Source organism: Rhea americana, unplaced genomic scaffold (assembly GCF_003343005.1).
Source record: "Rhea americana isolate MKP2758 unplaced genomic scaffold, rheAme1 scaffold_8, whole genome shotgun sequence".
In the NCBI taxonomy this organism is placed as follows: domain Eukaryota; kingdom Metazoa; phylum Chordata; class Aves; order Rheiformes; family Rheidae; genus Rhea; species Rhea americana.
The window spans coordinates 1,805,578-1,826,125 of NW_028186978.1; the positions used below are offsets into that span (position 1 = coordinate 1,805,578).

Below are 20,548 nucleotides of genomic sequence, written 5' to 3' on the forward strand. Positions count from 1 at the left end.
TCTCAGTGCTGCTTGTCACGAGTTTGTATGTTTAATATAACACATCACTGCTGTAGGCTAACAACAATGATAATACAGACTTAAGTTAGGGGATTTATTTGYGTGTGCCAGTGGTATCGAGATAAGTATATATTATTAAAATTATTGATATATTTTTGTTCCATTGATGAAAGAACTGATAAATTATTTCTCTAATCATTTTGTTCTGATTATATAGCTTTTTATCGAAAGCCTTGATTATTAAATTTTAAAATTACTCTAGCTAGAAGGAACTACTAGTTATTCTATAAATCCACTGACTTAAGAATTCTGTCTTAACGACTATATGCATTTTTTTCTAATCTATTCTATTACTGAAGAAGAAAATAAAGAGCAGTGAAAACTACCTTAGTGTTTCACAGTTTATAGGTCAATTGAGTGCTKCATATTATATTTTTTCCTTATCTTTTACCTTTGTTTGAAGTTTTACAGGTTCAAGTGGGTATTAATGGTCTTGCAAATAGCTAAACTAAACAAAACAGGATGGTGATAAGAAATTGTAACCCCTCAAACTACTCATTGGACTGTGGTGTTTATTTTTGTTTGTTTTTGTTACAGGAAAATGCTGTATTGTCTGTCTGTCGTAAGATGAAACACTAAGTGCTATCTGTCTACAAGATCACTGAATGTGACTAAATCTGTTAATACACATCACCAATTCTATTAAAAGAAAAAACAAACAAATCTGTCCATATCTTTGAAAAAAACTTTTGAAGCATCTCACATGATTCCCCCCACACACACTAAACAACTGTTTTTGGTTAAAACTGAATATGGAAATGTAAGAATTTGATCCCATTTATAAATTCATTTACTCTTCAGATACCTAGAGTATGTGTGCGCATGTGTTGACTCTCCTTATGTTCAACTAGAGTTTGCATGTTACTTTTCTGTTCTCTTGAGTTTTTTTTTATTATTATTATTTTTAGTACACACTGGTGCCATTGGTTTATGCTGTTATCCTTTGATATTGGAAGAGACAATGAGTGGAATTCAAGTGCTTTACTTTTCAATAATATTATTTCTTGGGCAGCTGCATTAGCTCATGTATGTGGTGATTGGCAATTACAGTTGTTCTGCATTGTGGATGCTGAAGTAAATGTTAAACTTCSCAGTTTTCTGAAGCAAAAAAACCCTTCTTGTATGTGTATCTATGAGCATGGATTTTTTCTTAATTATTTTATTTTATTTTATTTAGGTCACCATTAAACAAGACTGTGGTTAAGATGCTTCTCCGTAAATGTTTACATGATGCTTGGATTGAGGAAGTGTTTGATAAAACGTAGGACGCTGGCTGTCTTCGTGGGTTTGGCAGGTTATGAACCYGCTTTAGATGGTGGCTCACCACAGCTGTCAGACTTTCATGTATATTCTTATAACTGGATCCATCTGTAAAGTAGATACGCAAATAAGCCAGTGCAGTCAGGTTTCAAAAATAAATAAGAGGTGAAACGTAAGATGCTGTGGGGAGGGAGCTTTTGTTGGGAGGTTTTTTTCTTCTTTTTAAGAAACTTCTGAGGTGGACTGAATCATTGCAAACTTTTTGTAATTAATTCTTAAGTTTTAATTTAAATTCCAATCACCCAGGGGACCAAAACTCTGTCAATTTTAGAGTCTGCTTTACTGTTTGTCCATTATGTGTGAGGGGAAGAAAGGGATTCAGTGCCTAACAAAGGGCTCTGGGTAGACAGAGCTGCTTCTGGGGCAGTAGGGGCTTGCTGAATTAGTTGTGTTTAAAGAAAAAATCTTCCAAATTGTTTGTTTTTTATATTCTCCCCTGCTCTACTGATAACTGGGAACACGTTTTTCCCTTGTTTGGAGTAGAGTGATCATGGATTTATTGGAACACAATAGTTTATATAGAACACAGTGGTTTTGCAACTTAAAATTATARTGTTGTTTTAAAAGCTGTTTTGAGATGATTCTTTCACAATGCTGGTCTGACTGAAATGAGTTTATGATTTTATGTGGTCTTAGCATTTTTTAAAAAAAGTTTTTGCTACACCGTCTGTGAAAATGCTATTCCTTACTTCATATGCTTCACTTATAAGATGAACCAGAATCTTTTGCTCTCATGATGTTTGGTGACAAATTCAAAAAATACTTTTCTGTTCCTATTTGTCTTACTGGTTGTATCTGCTGAATGTTTTTTAATCAACAGCCTGTTTTACTGTCTTTGATCTGAAGAAGTCTGCAAAACTTCTGTTAACTTGATTGGGTTTACAGTKTTGCCCTAAAGTACAGCTATCTCTAGGCATGCCTTATGAAGCTAAATATGATCCCTTGAATATAATAGATGATCTCTCTTTTATTGCTAAATTTTAAGTAAATGCTGTATGTATTTTAGCCAACTTTCCCTTTGTACCCTCTACAACCTAGGCTTAGTTTGTGAGCCATGACTTTCAAACAGGAACCCTGGTGTTCCTTGTGTGTTTGTTTTATGGTCACGTTGAGTCACTTTGTGAGAAAATAGTAAGGAAGAAAATTTGGTGTATTACATCAAGTGGTCTAGCAGGTCATGCTGCTCCACTGTTTGTCTGGACTGCTAAGCTCCAGGGCATAGTTTGATGGGTATTTTGTTTCTATGGGTCAGGCAGTAGATGAAGCAAATTACCTGCTTCCCAGACTGCTTCACAAAGTGATCCTGCGTACTGTGTCAGTATTACTAACAGGATTCTGCAAAGGGGAAAACAGGAGAGAAGAGGCTCAAATATTTGACTTTTGGTGACAAACTGCGGCTTGATGTGGTTAGGCCTACTCTCCATGTCACTCTACATTTGTCAAATTAATGATGCACCTTCTTGGTGTATACATATMCCTGCATATAGAGCACAGTACATTGAATTGTCCAGTCCTATTGTTCAAAATATCTTTGCTCTAACAATTTGTACTTATAAATTCAGATATTCCAGGGAAGACTCGTGTGAAACTCTGTGGCTGATCATCATGCACCGTCTTTATGCATGTGCCTTAACTTTGTCTTCTGCAAGCTGGTTGGCAGCATCTTGAATATTATCTCAGAACAACTTTTAAAATGCCTGATGGAATTATCTACAATAATCTTAGTTTCTGTTTTATCTGCGTGCAACTGTGAAAGTTTTTTAAGTAAATAGGTGGCAAAAAGCTATTAATCTAGTCTGCTTATAATTTTTTGCTGTCTCTTTGGAACTTCTTTTAAATAAAGATCTGTGCTGCTTGCATCTTGCAGAAGAAAAATCTATTGAAGTTTGCTAACAATAATGTAGGATTTTGTTTACTACAAGAGTGCATTAATAGTACAGAAACACTTACATAATAGCAAGTACTCCTAGTTTCTATGTAGTGAATAGCAAAGAATATCACATAGGCRAAGCCTCTGGTTTTCATTTTTGAAGAAATTAGTTTATCGAAATAATCATACAGAGAATTCTCTTCATGTGACTCTTTCTGTTGTAGGACTTGCTTTAGTTTATGCTTGAAATATCTCATTAAGGACTCTATCTTTTGAGTTTTGTAATGGACCTTAATTGATAATTAATTTCTCGCAGCATCTTCCATCTTTAACTGAATAAAACAATACATTTTTTTATTTGTTGGTTACAAATCTCCAAACCAATTTGCCATTTGCATTTGAAGGAATTCCAGGATATATATTGCCCTGGATTATACCTAGCTGTTTCTTGCTGAAAAGCCCCTGTCTCTGTAAATGTTTCCCATAATTTTCTTCTGAAGCAGGTATTCCATTTTAATCAGAAATACTTATATGTGGATTCTGTTTTTTCTCCTCTTCACCACAACTGCTATACTGTGGAAGAGCTGAAAGAAGAAATGCTGAAATCTTTAGAACTCTTTTGTCGAACTGTTGCAGTTGTGCATGTCAGCTTATCCTCACTCTGTTAGCTGCTCCTTCTGCAAATGAGATTTGTCTTTTCTCTTACATAGTGCATGTGTATGGGCACTGCTTATTTTGTTTTAAAAAAAATTCCATAGAGAATGAAAATTAAACCCACCTATTTCAATGAGTATTTTTCAACAAATCTTCTTTAAGCATCCCACTAATGAAGTGTTTTGAGAAGCTTTTTGAGACTTTTACTTTATTCATTTCCATTGTGTATAATCCACATAATATAATTTAAGTAAGAATTTTGATCATATTTTTGTAGTTAGTTTTGCCTTCAAATAGAGTAATATCCACTCATGTAACTAAATCACTACAACAAATTAGTAATATAAAAACTTTGATCTGTTTCTTCCCCTTTAAAAATAATGTTTTAAAGGGAAATTTTCTTTTACTATGAAAGCCAAAAATGTTGTTTTGCCAACTGTTTGTGTGAGATTTACCTTGAGTTCTTCCCAATCCGTGGCAAAAATTAGTTTGGACCAACTCCTTGCTGGCCTACTTTGGGCAACACACAAAAATGTTTTATAATTCCACTATATTTAATTGGCAAAAAGTGAGCTAATGCRTATGATCTTGCTTGTCTGTGTCAAAGATGCTAAAAAAGAAGAGGTATATGGAAACTTAGAAACTRCTAGAGCCAGTCCTCTTTAGATGCCAGTTGCCTTCAAACTGCATTACTGTATAAAATATTTCCAGTTTTTCTGGATGAAAGGCATTTTACATAAAAGTAGATTTATACTTTAAACATGTATGCACAGTCTGTGATTGTACTGCTCAAGCTAGTTTTAAACTGTGAGTGTAGACACCTTTTCTTCCCTGCACATTCTGCAGCCTGAGTCTTTGCCTGAGAGATTCTTCTTGAATGTTCAGCTGAATCTCTCTCCTGTTGCTGTAACAGGTGAGTGAAGAACCYCTGGGCTGCAGGATGAGTATGATCTGCAGCCCTCACTTTTTTGCCCTACATCWTGGCATGTTGATAACAATCTAGCAGGGTCAGCCAAAGCTACTTGAAAGGCCTGTTGCGTCTTCAGTGAGAAAAGCAGCCATCCCATCTGCTGGAATGAGTTTACTGAAAAAGTTCGGTTGCTCAAATCATCACTTTTTAGATGAGAACTCATCTTAAGACTCTTACTCTGTGTCACCTTTACAGTTTAACAAACTAGCCCCTTTAGTGAGATTACATTAAAGACATAATTGGCTTATAATACCTATAATTTTTGTTCTGATCTTATTTTGAAATATTAGACAAGGTTTATACTTTTATCTCTGGGCTTCTGTTTTTATTTTGATCAAAAAGAATGTTGGATCTCTGGCTGATTCTTGTCTGCTTTTTTGCAGTGTGATTATTGCTTTAGCATTGCTTTGGCAGTATAGAAAATTAAGAATTTAAAATAAAACTTACACATTGTGCAGACAGAAAACTTCATGTTTAACAGCGTTCACAATGATGTTCAGTGGATCAACTGTCTTATCAAATAATGCTAATATGAGTTAATTAGTTAACTTGATCTTGATGTGACACAGCCTTCCTTGCATACATGTGGAAAGTAAGGAGAGGAAAGAATGGTCTGTATAAACACCACATGCAAAGGCTGAAACTATCAGCCTGCCATTAGCCCTTTATCTAAGGGGCTTTTGGCATATAAATCAAACAATAACCTCTCAGTTTTGAATCAGTGCCAAAATACACAGCCACAGTTGAGTCTACAGCAGATTACACCCACCAAGTGGCTTGAGGGCTTGGAGCAAACTGGAAAATAACCTTTAAATTATTCAGGAAAACATTTATGTTCTTTAATGTTGGCTATCAGGCCTTTTTTTGGTTAACTGTCTATTTGCATGTTGTAATCTTATCAAAATAAACAGAGGACATTTTAAAATGMATCTAAGGTATGTGAGTATACTGCTCTAAATTGGATGGTTGTAAAGAACTTGTTTTTAAAAACTGTTCTATGTGTTTTGCCATGTTGCRATGTAATGAATAATCCAAAGTGAGGGGGGGAATATCCAGTGATCCTGTACCAGACTGAGTGACATTAGCTTTCTCTTTAAGTTATTTTCTAAGGTTTGGATAGATTGGAAAGTAGTTTCAGTTTCCACTGTCTACAAAGTGCCTTTGATCAGGCTAAACAGATTTTCCAGCTATATTAAAATGTCCAATAGTGACAGTTCAGTCCACTATTAAGAGTCATTTAAAAATCCCTCTCTATTTTTTTTTTTTTTTTTGGGGGGGGGGAACTAGTAAGAAGTGTCAGTCACTTTTCTGGCATGATAACGACCGGGTGCACAACTGACTCTGATTTGAAAATAAACACTTTGAGGTTTTGTTAATTTCCTAAGACAAAATCGTTGCTGCCTGCACAGCTGAAAACACATTGTCTACCCAGTCTGCATGAACACAGACATTTGAGACTGCAGACTTTAAGTTCTGAAGCTAATGGATAGAAATCGGTATTTGAAGTTAAATTATATTAGAGCCACTTTGTCACTTTCAGAACTGTGAAATCCAGAGCTTCTGGTTCCTCAGTACCAACCTGCAGCTTACGTCGAGCAGCAGCTCTGAGCTCAGTCTCAGCCCTCTGCCATCCGCCCGCAACACAAAGTGCGGGTTGTTACGGGAAGCTGATTTTAGGGAGCTAAGCTGTTCTTTTGAGCAGGGGCTGCTGTGTGGGGGTTGGGGTAGAGCGTAGTCGGAGCCTTGGCTCTGCCTCCCTCAATTGTCCTGCTGGCTAACGTGTCCCAGGAATGTATAGTGTATCCCGTAAAGTCTTGGCGCAGTTTATTCTCTCTGAAGCAGCAGAGGAATTGGAAGAGTGATTACGTCCCTTGATACATGGCCCCTCACTCTAGGCTAATAGGCAAATTATGTGTCTTTTTGCTGTCTGGTGCTTCTCTTCAGTTTATCAGTATTCAAATGACATTTTGCCAACCAAATGTTTGTCCTTTGTAGCAACTATATTCTAGCAACTATTTTATTTTTTGAACTGCTGTGCATTTAGTGTGGATGTTTTACCTCTTTAAAACATATGTGAATTAATGCAAAGGATACATTGCTAGTGCACTCACTTTTTTAGCAGTTGCTCATTTTTAGGCAGCTTTGTAGAACTAAYGAAGCTCTAATTTAACCTGTGCTGCCTTCTCTTCTCCTCCTCTTTTCTTGTGAAAATATGTATAAGTAGCTGAGCTGTAAAGTTACGCAGACATATGATGAAAGTTTTGCTCTTACAGTAACTGCARCATCTGTTTGTCTATGTTGCGACAATTGCAGTTTTTTAACTGTTAAAAGTTCTGTAACTAAGTACTCAAGTACATGAGTACTTGGTTATGCTGAAATGCTGTAGTTTCAGCTGGCCAATTCTTGAAGCTCACTCTGGGTCTCTTTCCTTTGCTTATTCAAAACTTGTATCAGCAATTAGATTTTTGGAATCCTGCATCCTTTGCCAGGTGTAAGAATAACTCCATTTGCCTATTCCTTCTGTCCTTAGTGTGTCGTGCTTGTATGACATTCTTCACCCTGTTACTTGCTACTTCTAGTGTAGGCTTGTGCTTTTACCTGACACCAAGCAGTTTTTAAAAAGGAAACAAAACTGTATAAAGTCATCTTTTTTCTTTCTTGATTTCAGCTACAGGATGTCTAGTAAGGAAATTGGATGTGCAGATAATGGCTTCTCAGTTTGGCCTTTGAGAAGGTCATGGAAGAGATTCTTGACCTTTTGGTACTTTTTCAGTAAGCCTGAGGACACTGCAGAGGTTGCAAGTAACTGAGAGACATGTTTGTTACATCAGTGTTTTATCTKGGAAAAAGTGGATGTCCTGAATATGTCCAGTTGGGCAAATCAGTCCAGGCAAAATTCAAGTAATAGATGATACAGGTCTGAATTTATATTATCCTGCTTTACTGGAAATTAGATAATATTGAAGTAATTTGCTGTATCTTGTTGGAGCCTACAAGAAGGCTAATTTTGGTGATTCTGCTATCCTGCATAGGCAAGAGTGTTTGACTTGTTTTGGTTTGGTTAATTAAACATGTTGATTAAAAAATACATCACCAAATTAGTACTTTAAATGCTAAATGGGTTAAAAGTTATGTATTGGTAGATCTGAAAACATAATCCCAAATGGGGAAGTCATTGAATGGGTATATTTTTCTAGCGTGGTCTGGCTGCCTTGTGACCTTTTGCTTTTGCATTAGTGAGCTGGGAGAGCATGTGAAATAATTTATCAGTAACAGTTGAGACCTGGAGCACTAAGGAAGTAAATGTCTTTCGATAGCAGTGGTGTGAAGCAAAAAAGATTCTTTTTATTTCAGCCAAATCTAAAAATGTGCGGCTGGGCATGGGCTGCCCCAGGGTTGAGTGTGTCCCCTAATTTCTGTTGTTGCCTTTAGGTTTGCATCTACTATGACGCACTGTTCTCCATCAACTATTACTCGATGTTGCTTRTTTCCAGACTGCTACTTTCAGCTTGGTAGTTAAACATCCCAGTGCCAGCACCCTCTCCCTCCCTAAATACCCAGAATGAGGGGCTTTGAGAGTAAATCCGCAGACAGTCACAGATCTGTTAGACCAGACCAGATCAAGAGAATAAGTCAAGGTAATTTGCTAATTTTGCATTTATTAAAATAAGGTATTTGATTATGAACCTAGATCAAGTGAGTTAACTCAGCCCAGATCCTTGATCTATAAATAACTGATTTTTCCTGATTTATTTTTAACCTCAATCAGTGCTTCTGTCTGACTTGCTGCATGATCCTACGTGCAAGGGTTGCCACAGCTGCAGTGAGTGGCACAGGAATGGGAACAAGCTCCTATATGGGGAGCGGAAAGTGTTGCTTAAGCTAACGCACCATCACTAAAAGAACAGCTTGTCAGGCTGCACCCTTACCTCTATTCAAGACTTTGCTTTTTCTCCCCTGGCATCTTAAGCACAGAGTGATCAGGGAGATATATTTTGCCTCCTGAGAGAGACTCCATTGAATGGTCTTTCCTCCTAGTAATTTGTGTATTTGGGAAGTTTAGCAACTTAGCCTTCCACTTTGGGGCTAACTTGTTCTGAAAAGACTTTGGGTTCCTCGCCCTCTCCTTTCCCCCCCCTTTTTTTTTCTTTTTATTTTTTGTAATTTTTTTTGGTTGATGCTGTTTTAAATAATTTGAATCTTTTAAATTTTGATTCATTTTAGTTAGAAAATGCCTCATTAAAACAGGTAGGGTAAATATATGAAGRGAAGGGAGGAATTTGAAATTATCAGATGTCTGTCAAAAACTTCCGTCTGTATCAAACTGTATAGCTCTAACAGAACTTTTCAAGGACTTCAGTCTTACCTCTGGATATAACATTTTTTGTTTAATAAGCTTTTAATTTGACTATCAGAAAACTTGGTATGTCTGGTTTTTATTGTGTTCTGTTTCCTGTTTTTGAGAAGGCTTCTATTGCATGGGGTAGTGCTGGTTGATCAGGTAATGCGACTAGAGTGGTAAAAGTAAGGGACAAGTATCGAAGCTTCTAAGTTAAGTTCTAAGCTTGTTTGTGAGGGGAAAAAAATGATTAATGGCAGAGGCCACAGAATTTTAGTGTTCTTTTCTCTTGTCAGTCTTGCCGTCTGTGATGCACTGCAAAACACCATTTTAGAGATGCACAGAAAGTGTACCCTGTAGTACTTACTCACAATCTGTTTTTGTGAAATTTATATTGCAGGGTGGTTTACAGTTTCTAATTGGTATTTTACCTTTTTCTTAAGCAAAAGAGCATGACTCAGACAATATTTTTACAAGTTTTGTAATGTATAAAAAATTTTTAAAAGTTCTGCATAGTGTTTCAAAAATCTACTTTCAGAGCACTGCGGTTCATTAGATAGCATGTGCAGCATCAATAAATAATGCTCCCTGGGAACTAAAGGGAATGCAACAAAGAGGAATTTGGATTGGGATACTGAATGTCATACAAATCACTGATTATAGCATTAGTGTCGTCAGATTAGGGCATTTGGACTAAAGCGTAAGAACTGCAGATGGGAAAAAGAGGAGAGGAGGGGCATCATGACAAGAACTAGGAAGCAATCACAGACAAATGTCTCACCAAAAGGAGAAGATAAGATAATATTGTTTTCAAGTGTTAGACATCTTTAAGAGGAAAATGCTGTGGTAACTTCTTTTCAGAACAGGCAAGAAGCAACAAACCAAAACCTTTTACTGCATCCTTTTGACTTGTTTCCAGCAGTTGCTTGTTTCTCGTCACTGAGCAAGTTAAAGAATGGACAGTTATTCAAAGCACCTGTTCTGCAAAGGTGCAATATAGGGAAAGTGGGGAAAAATGTTTTCAGCAGCAAACATAAATGCACTTGTGTTACTCTTTAATCAGTGAATACTGACTTTTTTTCAGTGCTTTTTGCATAATGTGATTTAGACTTGTTCCCTGTTAAYGCTTCTGCTGACTGGATTTTTTGCTAACCTGGTTAGAATAAGGAAAAAAAAAATTGTTAGTTAATTGACTTGTGTGTGAATAAGCGATCCTTATTTTAGTGACCTAAGGGATATTACTGATCCGAAGAGAGAGATTCTTTTTCTCCACTCATTTTTTTTTTATGATTTGTACTTCATTGATTCATTCCCATGATTCACTCCTTACCAGCTTTTGTATAAATTTAAACACTCACGTTCAGTCTAGCGTTTTCTACTGGCTCCTAGCTAACTCCAGTTAAAATTTATTGAAAGTCATAGTGATCTTTTTAATGCTTCTTCCAGCATTGAAATAACACTGCAGAAAATGTGGTTCAGTTTTTATGCCAAGCTACTGGTACAGCATCCTTCATCCTCCAGATACATCCTTTAAAATCCTGAGGAGCTGTTTTTTGATACGGGCTGCTTAGGCTTTGTACCATGGGTGGAGTTAGTTTCCTTTCCTAGCAAGATGTTTTTCCCTGTGTGTGGATTTTGATACTGTATAAACATATAGCCTCTTTATGCAAAAATGCCTCTTTGTTTTCTTCATGACTAAAAGAACGGTACTTTGAAAATGGCAAGGGGTCATTCTGAATTCTTCAGTTGGCAATATAACTTTTTTTAAGTAGGGGATTTTTATGATTAGACTTACAAATGAACCTGTGGTTTATTTTTCAGACATAATACACAGAACTTCTTGTCTTGTATGTATGGTGGGTGTATTTTTCTTTTTTTTTCTTTTTTTCTCCTCCCTTCCCCTCCCCCTTCCCTTTGGAAGGTGCCAGACTTCTCAAATGTGCTCGGTCTACTTTTTTGCAAAGTTTTTGCTTAGCTCTCCATTTGGATTTCATATTGATTTAAAACAGTAAATAACAGAATTAATTCCTCCTTCAAGAGGAGGTAGTACAGTGCTCACCTTAGTGAAGTTTAGTTTTAGCTTGACARTCACAACGCGCTGCGTGTGTGATAGGCATATCTGTGACTTACTTAAATTGCTTTAGCAAGATTCTCTGTGAGAGGCAGAAGTGGCACAATCCTGCCAGCTCTCTGAAGTGCTTAGGGGAGTCATCGGGCCGGAGGGTTGATCCGCGGGGTTGAGCACAAAGAACGGAGGAAATGCAGTAGAAGCTGGAAGGCAGAGCACCTTTCAGCTGTTTCCAGGCCATTAGGGTTATCACTTGGAACGTAAAATGTTTTGGCGTGCTGTACATGGCTGTGCAGCTTACTGTGCCATGAACTTTCCATTTGCCTAGGGCACTTGTGTGCCTGTCGGTCGGTGCTGATGCAGGGCACGCTGCGTGTAGGCCCCTGCAAGTAGCTCCTGAGGAGCCTCGTGTGGAACTTCCGATGTTGCTTTTGCCACGTGAACCTGACTGGCAGGTCTGTGGGCAGACCTTGTGGCCACCTCTGTGGCCAGACCATGTGTTGTACTGCAGCAGCTGGGGTCAGCAGGAGGGCTGAAGCTCAGAGGTGTTTGTTTAAGCAGATGGGATTGTGTTGGCCTGGTGGTTTTCTTTGAGATGTTCTCACAAGTATCCTTCACTTGACAGTGTCCATGCTTGCTCACTTCACAGGCTCACTGGAAACTTATCTGGTTGCCTGAGCGTTTTAGGAAGAGATGGTATTAGATTTAAGCTGTCTGGTTTGGAGTATGCTTTTAGTGATACTTTTTTAAAATCTATAACTGGGAGTGGTGACCTAACGTGATAGATAAAGCCTTTCATCGCACTTTTTTGTTTTTGTATTGCACATGTTTGTATGGAGATTTCTGTAGCTAGACATTTTTCATTGTATTAATACTAATTCTACTAATGTATACCTGCATTGTTTAAAAATATCAATCTAAGAATGTATTAGTAACTATTTGAGTTGTTGAAGAATTATTTTTTACAAATGCACAGAAAACTCAAGATGATTTTGCCATCTCAAATAGTTTTCTGCTTGATAGTTTTTAGTCTAAATTTTATCGGTTCCAGAAAAAATTCACGCGCTCAGCCAAAGTGACTTGCCTTTTCCTTTATTGTGTTGCCAAAAATGGCTGAACACAAATTGTTGCTTTTTGTGGATTGCCCTAGCCAGCTGGCTGGCATTGTATGTGACCAGTCATATATATTGATCTCTCATCCTGTTTAGGTATTCTTCTATGTATTTTACCTAAACCTTCATATGTTCCCCAAAGTAGTGGGAAGGAAAATGTTTACAGAAACCCAATAGATTACACAGAGATCAAAGCATACAAAAGTGTGGCTGCTCCTCATCAGCGTTTAGACTGAACCACAGTTGACTTGCTTTTTGCTATTCTTAAGGTTTTAAAGCAACCCTTAAGGATCATGCAAACTTAAGTCCTTGAGATTAAAGAAAGCCTACTGTGGCTAAAAGAGGAAGAAACGTTTTACAAAGCAAAAAAAGAAGGAAAAAAAAAAAAAAAAAAGCAAGTGTGGCTCAGTTGGACTATTTTTGGTTCAAAATAATTAGGTTATTATTTTGGAAGTTTTATTGCTTAAACTAGTGGCATGTAGCAGTGCCAGCTAAAATAGGGCCTTTTACTAGGAGTTACACAAGTATAGTGTATCAATTTAGACTGCAACCTTTTGGAGAAGGAAAGCAGCAAAGAAGGACAACAGTTAGAGAAATAGTGCATACTTACATTCCTGACCTGCAAATTTGCTGAGGTGTATAGATACATATTCATTTTTTTCTATATTTTTTGTATATTTGTTAATTTTTTTATGAGATATAGGAGTGAGAGAGGATGAACTGCTAAATTTTGCACAGGTTTTGGTAGGCTTTTGTTTTGATTTGATTTTTGTTAGTTGTTTGTTTTAAAGCCCCAGCTTCTGGAGTTGTGATTGTGAGACTCTGGACTCATCTTTACGGTAGTGAAAAGAACTGGGGTGGGGGAGGACTTCTGTAGACAAAAATCCCAGAAAAGGAGAAGTTGACATTTCTTTCAAATGGGGAAAAAATCTTTTTAAAACTAGTTTCCTGCTGTTTTAGGCTTGATTCCTGATCTTTATAGGGTTTGGATTTGGAACTGCATGTTCAGGAAGGGCAAAAGAAAAAAGAGGATTGTAATGAATGTGCACAGCTGAAATAACGAGGATGGAGATAGTTGGCACAGAGAGCCCTCAGCAGAGGGGGAAAAAGTGTGTTCAGCATAAACACAGAAAGCCTTCTGTGATTATATACTTTAGCATCCCAAGTGTTGGATAAACAGAAATGGCTAGATAGCAGTGTATGGATGGAAGATTGGGGAAGAGGGACAGGAGGAGAAGAAATGTGAATTGCTTGAAAAGGAGGGGATGGAGCAGGAACAACTTGGGACTGCTGTCCCCCTTTAGACAGTTATAAATGATTGGTTGCCCAACGCCTTGGAACCTAATTTCGTCCTCATTGCACTGCATACTGGGAGACCTGGTTACAGCTTGGTTTGTTTTAGTGTGAAAGGGATACGTTTATATCCCAGGCACAGTCTTGGGCCATGCTTTACTGAGGCTTACCAAGTCTTGCAAAGCTGTCTAATGTGTGCCACAGAGTGCATTAGTGTTGCAATGGGAGAAAGGGGGTGACCTCCTGCAACCTGATCCTCGGGYGCTCTTGTAAATGACAGTGAGACATGAACAGGGTCAACAGGCTGCATTGAGAGGTGATGCTAGGAGGGAATGAACTGAACCAAAATAATAGGGTATACAGATTTGTTAAAAGGGCGTACTGAAGGATCCATTAATTTAAGGAGATTGTGTTGAAACCTCCATTACTTTGGAATTCTTTCATATCTCCTATATTGTTGCCTGTTATAAAACGACATGCCCTTAGAGCAGCTGCCATGTCAGTGCTCCCAGATTGCACTGACTGGGCGGTGAGGAAGTGGTCGCTGCTGCCGAGGCGGCTTTGGGAGGTAGTCTTCTGTGGAAGAAGAGGCTGTGTTAGACCATCCGATCAGTTGCTCTGCTTTTGCAGGATTCTGCTGCATAGCATGTTCTCCTGTTTTATTAAATTTAACTTTTAAATGTCTCGAGTGATAGGTATTACTTCTGGCTATTCTTCAGCTTTTCTAAAAATCTTACTATTTAGCTCTCTTCTTTCTTAGAGTACTTYAATAGGATAAAATTTGCTCTTCCTATTCATTTGTGGCTGTTCAGAAGAAGGGTAACTTAAATTTCTTCCCACAGTCCTTCCACCCACATAGGTCTCGATAGAGGATGTGGGTTATTGGGATGATAGGAGTGGAGCTTGTTGGTCCTCTTGCCTGATTTGGGAGAAAACATAGATTCCTAAATATAGCCAGGCCATTGCAGGAGATGGTGAGCACAGCTGATCTGTAACAGTGCAGGTATCAAATGAATTGGGATTTCTTCTCCATGGAACACATCCCTTTCTAACATGTTAGTAAGCTTATTGTAAGGAATGTTAAAAGGTATTTATGAGAAAAGTGTTTTCTAGAAAAATAAAGAGCTAAAAAAGGCTTAAAAAAATCAGTGTAGTTAATAGGTGGCTTTAGTCCAAGGAGAGGGCATTTCTCCTTTTCTCCTCCCCCTTCTCCCCCAGAGAAAACACTGAATTCATTTACAACAACCAAAAATGCAATGTCCTGAATGAGAAGGAATACTGATAGAAGAATGAGTGCAGATGAGCTGCAAGTCTAGCCTGTGCTTAACAACAATAAAAATAAATCTGTAAATATAGGAACTATAAGGACAGTTATATTCTGCTATAGATTATTCATTTCAATAAGCAGAATCCACAGAGCCCAAAGAGGTGATGGTTTATCAAATCATTCCCTCATAGCCTTCAGTGTTGAAGAACTGGCTTTGGCATTTAAGCTGTTACTGGGAAGTTAGAGCCCATCTATAGTACCATGCTCTCTATAGCTTTTTGGTAAGTGCAGCGTGTTGAACTGTTCGAAGTAGCTCAGCTGGGCAAGTGTTAGACTGAAGATCTAAAGGTCCTTGGTTCAAGCCTGGGCTTCAGTAAGAGAATTCCTTGTTGTTCCTTCTCTGGAGATATTCAAAGCCCGCCTGGATGCAACCCTGCCTAACATGTTCTAGGTGACCCTGCTTGAGCAGGGGGGTTGGACTAAATGATCTCCAGAGGTCMCTTCCAACCTTACCCATTCTGTGATTCTATGATTCTAATATTCCCATAGTTGAACACTAGTGGTTACTCTGGGGCTGACATGCTTGTTTAAATCTGTTATATATGAATTCTAATGCTTAATAATTGGTAGCCAGAAATTCTAGAGTTTTGCTATAAAACCACAGTAACAATTTCTCTTCTTTCAAGAGGTCTTCCAAGAGGCCACCCAGAACATAGGCTTTGAGTAAAACAGCTAGCTTGTCATTATGAACTATGAAAAGCTGTTCCAGGTANAAAAAAAAAGCTTTTATCCTACTTTTGCCTGTATCCTGCCCACCTCAGAGGATTTACTAAGTACAAGCACTCATCTTAAAATATAAATGTTGTCTTAAGCTTATTCCATTATTCAAGAAATGTTTAGTGTAACTCTGTCATTTTCTTATAGTGATCCAGCTGCCAAAGCTCTCTGGGAGTCCTTTATGAACCTCAAACAAAAGGAAGCTGTGATGGAGGCTAGGAGACACCTTGTGGAGGCTGCAAGCAGGGAAAATTTACCTATTAAGATGGGCATGGGTAAGTGTAATGTAACCTTCCCAGGATAGTGGCAATGTGGAAGATGTCAGCTGCTGTTCTTTCACTTGATCATTTTTGAAAACCTGTAGAGCTATCTTTGCCAAATGATTTCTGATGAGCTTTGTGTCTACGGTGGAATCTTTCTGGTATGCAAGGGTGATGCAGATGTATGTTAGAGTTCAGGTGCTTCTATCTAAATGCAACAACTTAAAGATTGAGAGCAGTTGTGAAACAATGGTGTTCTATGAGAAAGGATTATAAAGGTGTGCAAATAGTATTATCAATTATCAATGCCACTTGCCTTTTTTTTGTAAAGCATGAGAATTTGGGTATCTTCAAAATGTAGGCAGGACTCCTGTCCTTGGCAGGCAGGAATTATAGAAAACAGCTGATCAGACAGAATTTGTGCAGCTCTTGTGTGTAATTACATGACAAAGGTCATGAAGCTTATGTGGAGTGAGACTGCCTGGCTCAAGAGAGTTTAAGCTGAAGGCTATGTCTGAGCACTACTTAAACCTGAATTCCTTGAAAATTTAGAGGTATAGAATATAAAAAATTCTTTTCAATGGCTTTTTTAGTACCTTGTTCTCATTATATGCTGTATCCTATGAAATGCAAGAATGAATGTTAGACTTGCAAAAATAATGAAATGCAAAAAGATTGTAGTATCATACATTCTAACACTATGTTATGTTGAGATCATCTTCAAGAGAAGAGTCTATGGATTTTCTCACAGAGCAAAAATAATGAGCTTTAATCTGGGGTTCCAGAGTTAACTGCCAAGATAYTATAGAGCAATTACATGTACATCCAACTCATGAAGAATTATAACATTTCATATATTTCTTTACAAATTCGTAGAGCATTCATTTAATAGATTATTAATTAGAAATGCAAAGTCTGTGCAACAGTAATGCTGTAAGCTGTTTTAAAGAAATGGAAGGAGAGCATTTGTGAGAGGGCTATTAAGAATCTATCTGAAGGAGARAAAGCACAGTAAATGAGAATCTTGTTTAAGCTTTCTCTAGTAATGTGTGTCTGCATATTCACCATAATAACATTAAAAAAAAAAAAAAAACCTATCGTATTTCATGTGCCCTTAAATAAATAAATAAATAAGTCTTTGTTAATGTTGGAATTCATCTTGTTTTAAAAATAATTGTGTCATGTCTTTGAGACATAACAATCCATCTACCACTTTCACTGCTTTTTGTAAGTGATTAGATCAGCCTCCCTTTCCTGTATTTGCTTCCCGTGGTATCCTCTGAAGGTTACAATAGCCCTAGTTTTAATAGTACTAGGTGATACTTCTTTGATGGCAGCCTAAAYGCCTGACATATGATAGTGACACCACACCTCCTCCTTTGAAACAATAAGAGTTGATGGTAAAACAAATTTCTGATGCTTGAGGCTTTTCCATGCTTGAGACTTATACTTCATCCTTCAAAGTAAATTAAGTTGAAGTGTAGCTATAATTTACTGAGCTTCATGCTAGTTTGTCATTTTATTTTGTGAATTGTGTCTTGTACTAGAATCTTAATCAGGTTTTAACTTCATGGTTTACTTTGTTTCTCATTTCAACTATAATTTGAGGCAGTCTAGTAAATGATAAACAGGAAAAATGAGAAACAAGGAAAGGAAGGCAGTACAGTCACCAGAATCAAAACTTTTTGTTGAATGTAAATGCAGAAAAACTGAAACTCAGCCAAGATATAACATTGTCTAATGATGTTTATTAACAACTCTTTAAAACAGAGCTACATCTTCAGAGTATTTGTTGCTCATCTGTCATGCTACAGAACATCTTAAAGCTCTACAGGGAAGTTGGAAATTGTGTGTTGTTTATAAATTGCTGCTTCATTTCCTGAGAGCAACCAATTCTAGTGGCCTRATCTTACCGATTGTTTTGTTAGCTAGATGTTTGTGTTTAGTCAAAAGGCTGCTTGCCTTTTGTCTAAACTTTTTTTTGTTTTGAGGCAGCACTGGCTGGAGAGATGGGAAATTCTTTCTTATCTACCCAGGGACTTGAGTTTTTATGATCTTACCTTGGTTTCTGCATATAATAAAAATCTTGGTGGATTCTGTGCTGTCTGTTGTTACTTGGGAGTTAAATGGTGGTTTTCCTAATACTTAGGGCCAAAAAACACTCAAAATACCTTGTCTAACATCAAATGTCACTGAGGCATCAGCTTCTAGCATGAAAATTGCGGATTACGTTCTGGCAGAGTTAGTGGAAAAAAAAGTAAGAATGTGCATGTGTGTTGTTTTGGGTTTTTTTTACTTTTATTTTTTTGCTTTTTTCCCTGGAAATGAAGAGTGAACTACATTTGAAAGCAAAACCAAATTTGTTTTGTGTAGTTGGGCCCTCCTGTGGTGGCCACGTGCCTGAAAAACTGCACCATCTGTGACAGTGGCAGCATGTGAGTCCTGTTTGGCAGCGAGAAACTCTATCTAATCCTATTTCAGTATTTTCAGAGCAAGGAAGAAAAACTTCTGTCGTTTCCTGGGCTCTGAAAAGCATATAACTTTTCATTATTTTGAGGTTTGCTTCATAAACTACTCTASTTTATGAATTGAGGAGAGAAAGAAGAGGAATGAACTTGGAAGTGCCTGCCCCCAAGTCTTCCATAGCATGTTACATGATTTTAAAGAAAAGAGAAATGAAGGAAATGAACAATTTTGGCCACATTTTTTGAGCTGAATCGATTGGAGTGGTACTGTTCAGGTGCTCTTGATTTATATATTCATTTTATTAGTGATATCAACAAAATTGGTAGCCTGGGATGTTTTGAAAGTCCTGTGGACTATTTCATAAGAGTTCAGTGTATAAGGAAGATAGTTCAAAATAGGATGAACAGAGCTGGCAACATTTTGTTGAAAGTTTTGATTGATGGGCTCTTGGAACAATTACAATTTCAAACTTAAGGCTAAATTTCAAAGTCTATCCTCATAATATTTGTACAATTTCATTGACTCCATTCCACCTATAAATACATAAGTATATAATTTTTTTAAGATTTAATTGGCTGTGGAGTTTAGTAGTAGTGTCAGGATTTACTCTTGGGGAGTACTTCTTTGAGRTTGCTTACTGTTGGCATCCTGAAGTTGAGATTACTTCTTTACAGGAGGTAATAACCATTGAAACGGAGTTGCTAGCAGGTAGACTTAGGAGGCTTTTGGAAATATCTTCCTTCTGTCTAGATGCATTTCCTAAGGCAGTATATGATTGCATGTAAACAGTAGGTGGAGCTGTCCTTTGCTAGGAGCCTATTTAAAAAACAAACAAACAAATATTTGGAATATTTTAATACCTTATTATTTAATAATAAGAAGCTAACAATGAACTAAATGAGCATCAGTTTGCCTCTGAGGGAACTGCATATTTGTTTTGGGTCCACAAGTGAATGCTGGTAAATATCTGAAGGAAAATATTTATGAAGTCCTATTCAGATATCCCATTGTGTAGATTGCAGAGGTGTTAATTATTTTATCATACCAGAAATACTGATGTTTACAGAAATTTATTTTATTTAAAGAATTAAGTTTGTGTTCCAAAAATCTTTTAATAAACTATCTGGAAGATTTTTGTAATGGTGTTACAATGAGATTTATAACATTCTGGCAAATTAAAGTGAGACTGTAACTAGTGGAAAGGGGTTGCTTATGCTTAGCTCTTAGCACAAGTGGCTGGAGCGAGCTCTGTTCTGAGGCAATAGTCTGAGCTGCAGTACAGCACCAGTTTCTCTTCTATTCCTTGACTTCCTATTCTCTTCATGGGTCTGGTGTGCATCTTCCTCATCTTCTGAACATTGCAGGCCATGAGTCTGTTATTGAAAGCTTTGCTATTAGCRTAGTATTTGGCAGTAATAAAGACTTTGCTACAGATGTCTTTCTGTTGTTTCAAAGCTACGCTTGCTTTTCTGTTTGAAAAGAGCACAGTGAACCCTGACTGAGTCTGAATTCCTTTWTTGTGTCTCTTCACTGGCATGGAGACTGCYGAAGGTTCAGGCATTGGTATAGTAACAGCAACAAAGTGCTGCATGCTCTTGCATGAGCCATTGCTACTAGAAAAGCCTTTTGGTTTCTTTCCATCGAAACWGTACAGAATATGCTTTAAAAGTCAAACTTCATACAAAACCAGCAAAGCCTCAGGCTTTGTGAAATAAAGATGACCGCTGTGCTTTTTCAGATGCTCRTGAACTCCTTGAGTATGGATTGAACTGAACTATGAAACTTGTTTGGTAGAAATAGGGTGAGCCTAATGTTTTGTCTGGGAGATACCTTTCTAACTCCATTTTATATCATAATTTAAAATGGACAGGGAAATASTGAAGAAAGATCTCATCTAAAAACATTAAACATATAAAGAATATAAATTATTATAGTTCAAAACAATTTTTAATTAAAAAATGTTTAACATGCTATTTCATCTTGGTGAGATCAGTGTAAATATATTTAAGACTCAATGCTGTTGCTTCCTGGATTAATCTCTGGGAATAAAAGCTACCAGCCAAGAAAAGGAGCTATAAAAAGAAATAAGTAG

The 20,548-nt window shown here is 37.2% G+C and overlaps 1 protein-coding gene across 1 annotated transcript in view; it reads left to right on the forward strand.

Annotated features, from left to right (window-relative positions):
* SCFD2 (sec1 family domain containing 2) overlaps positions 1-20,548 on the forward strand; it is a gene marked incomplete at its 5' end in the record, with an annotated part of 215,343 nt that overhangs the window by 22,325 nt on the left and 172,470 nt on the right. The window contains one exon of the mRNA XM_085322831.1: positions 15,878-16,005. Coding sequence (XP_085178957.1) covers positions 15,878-16,005 — 128 coding nt within the window. The remainder of the gene's footprint in view (positions 1-15,877; positions 16,006-20,548) is intronic.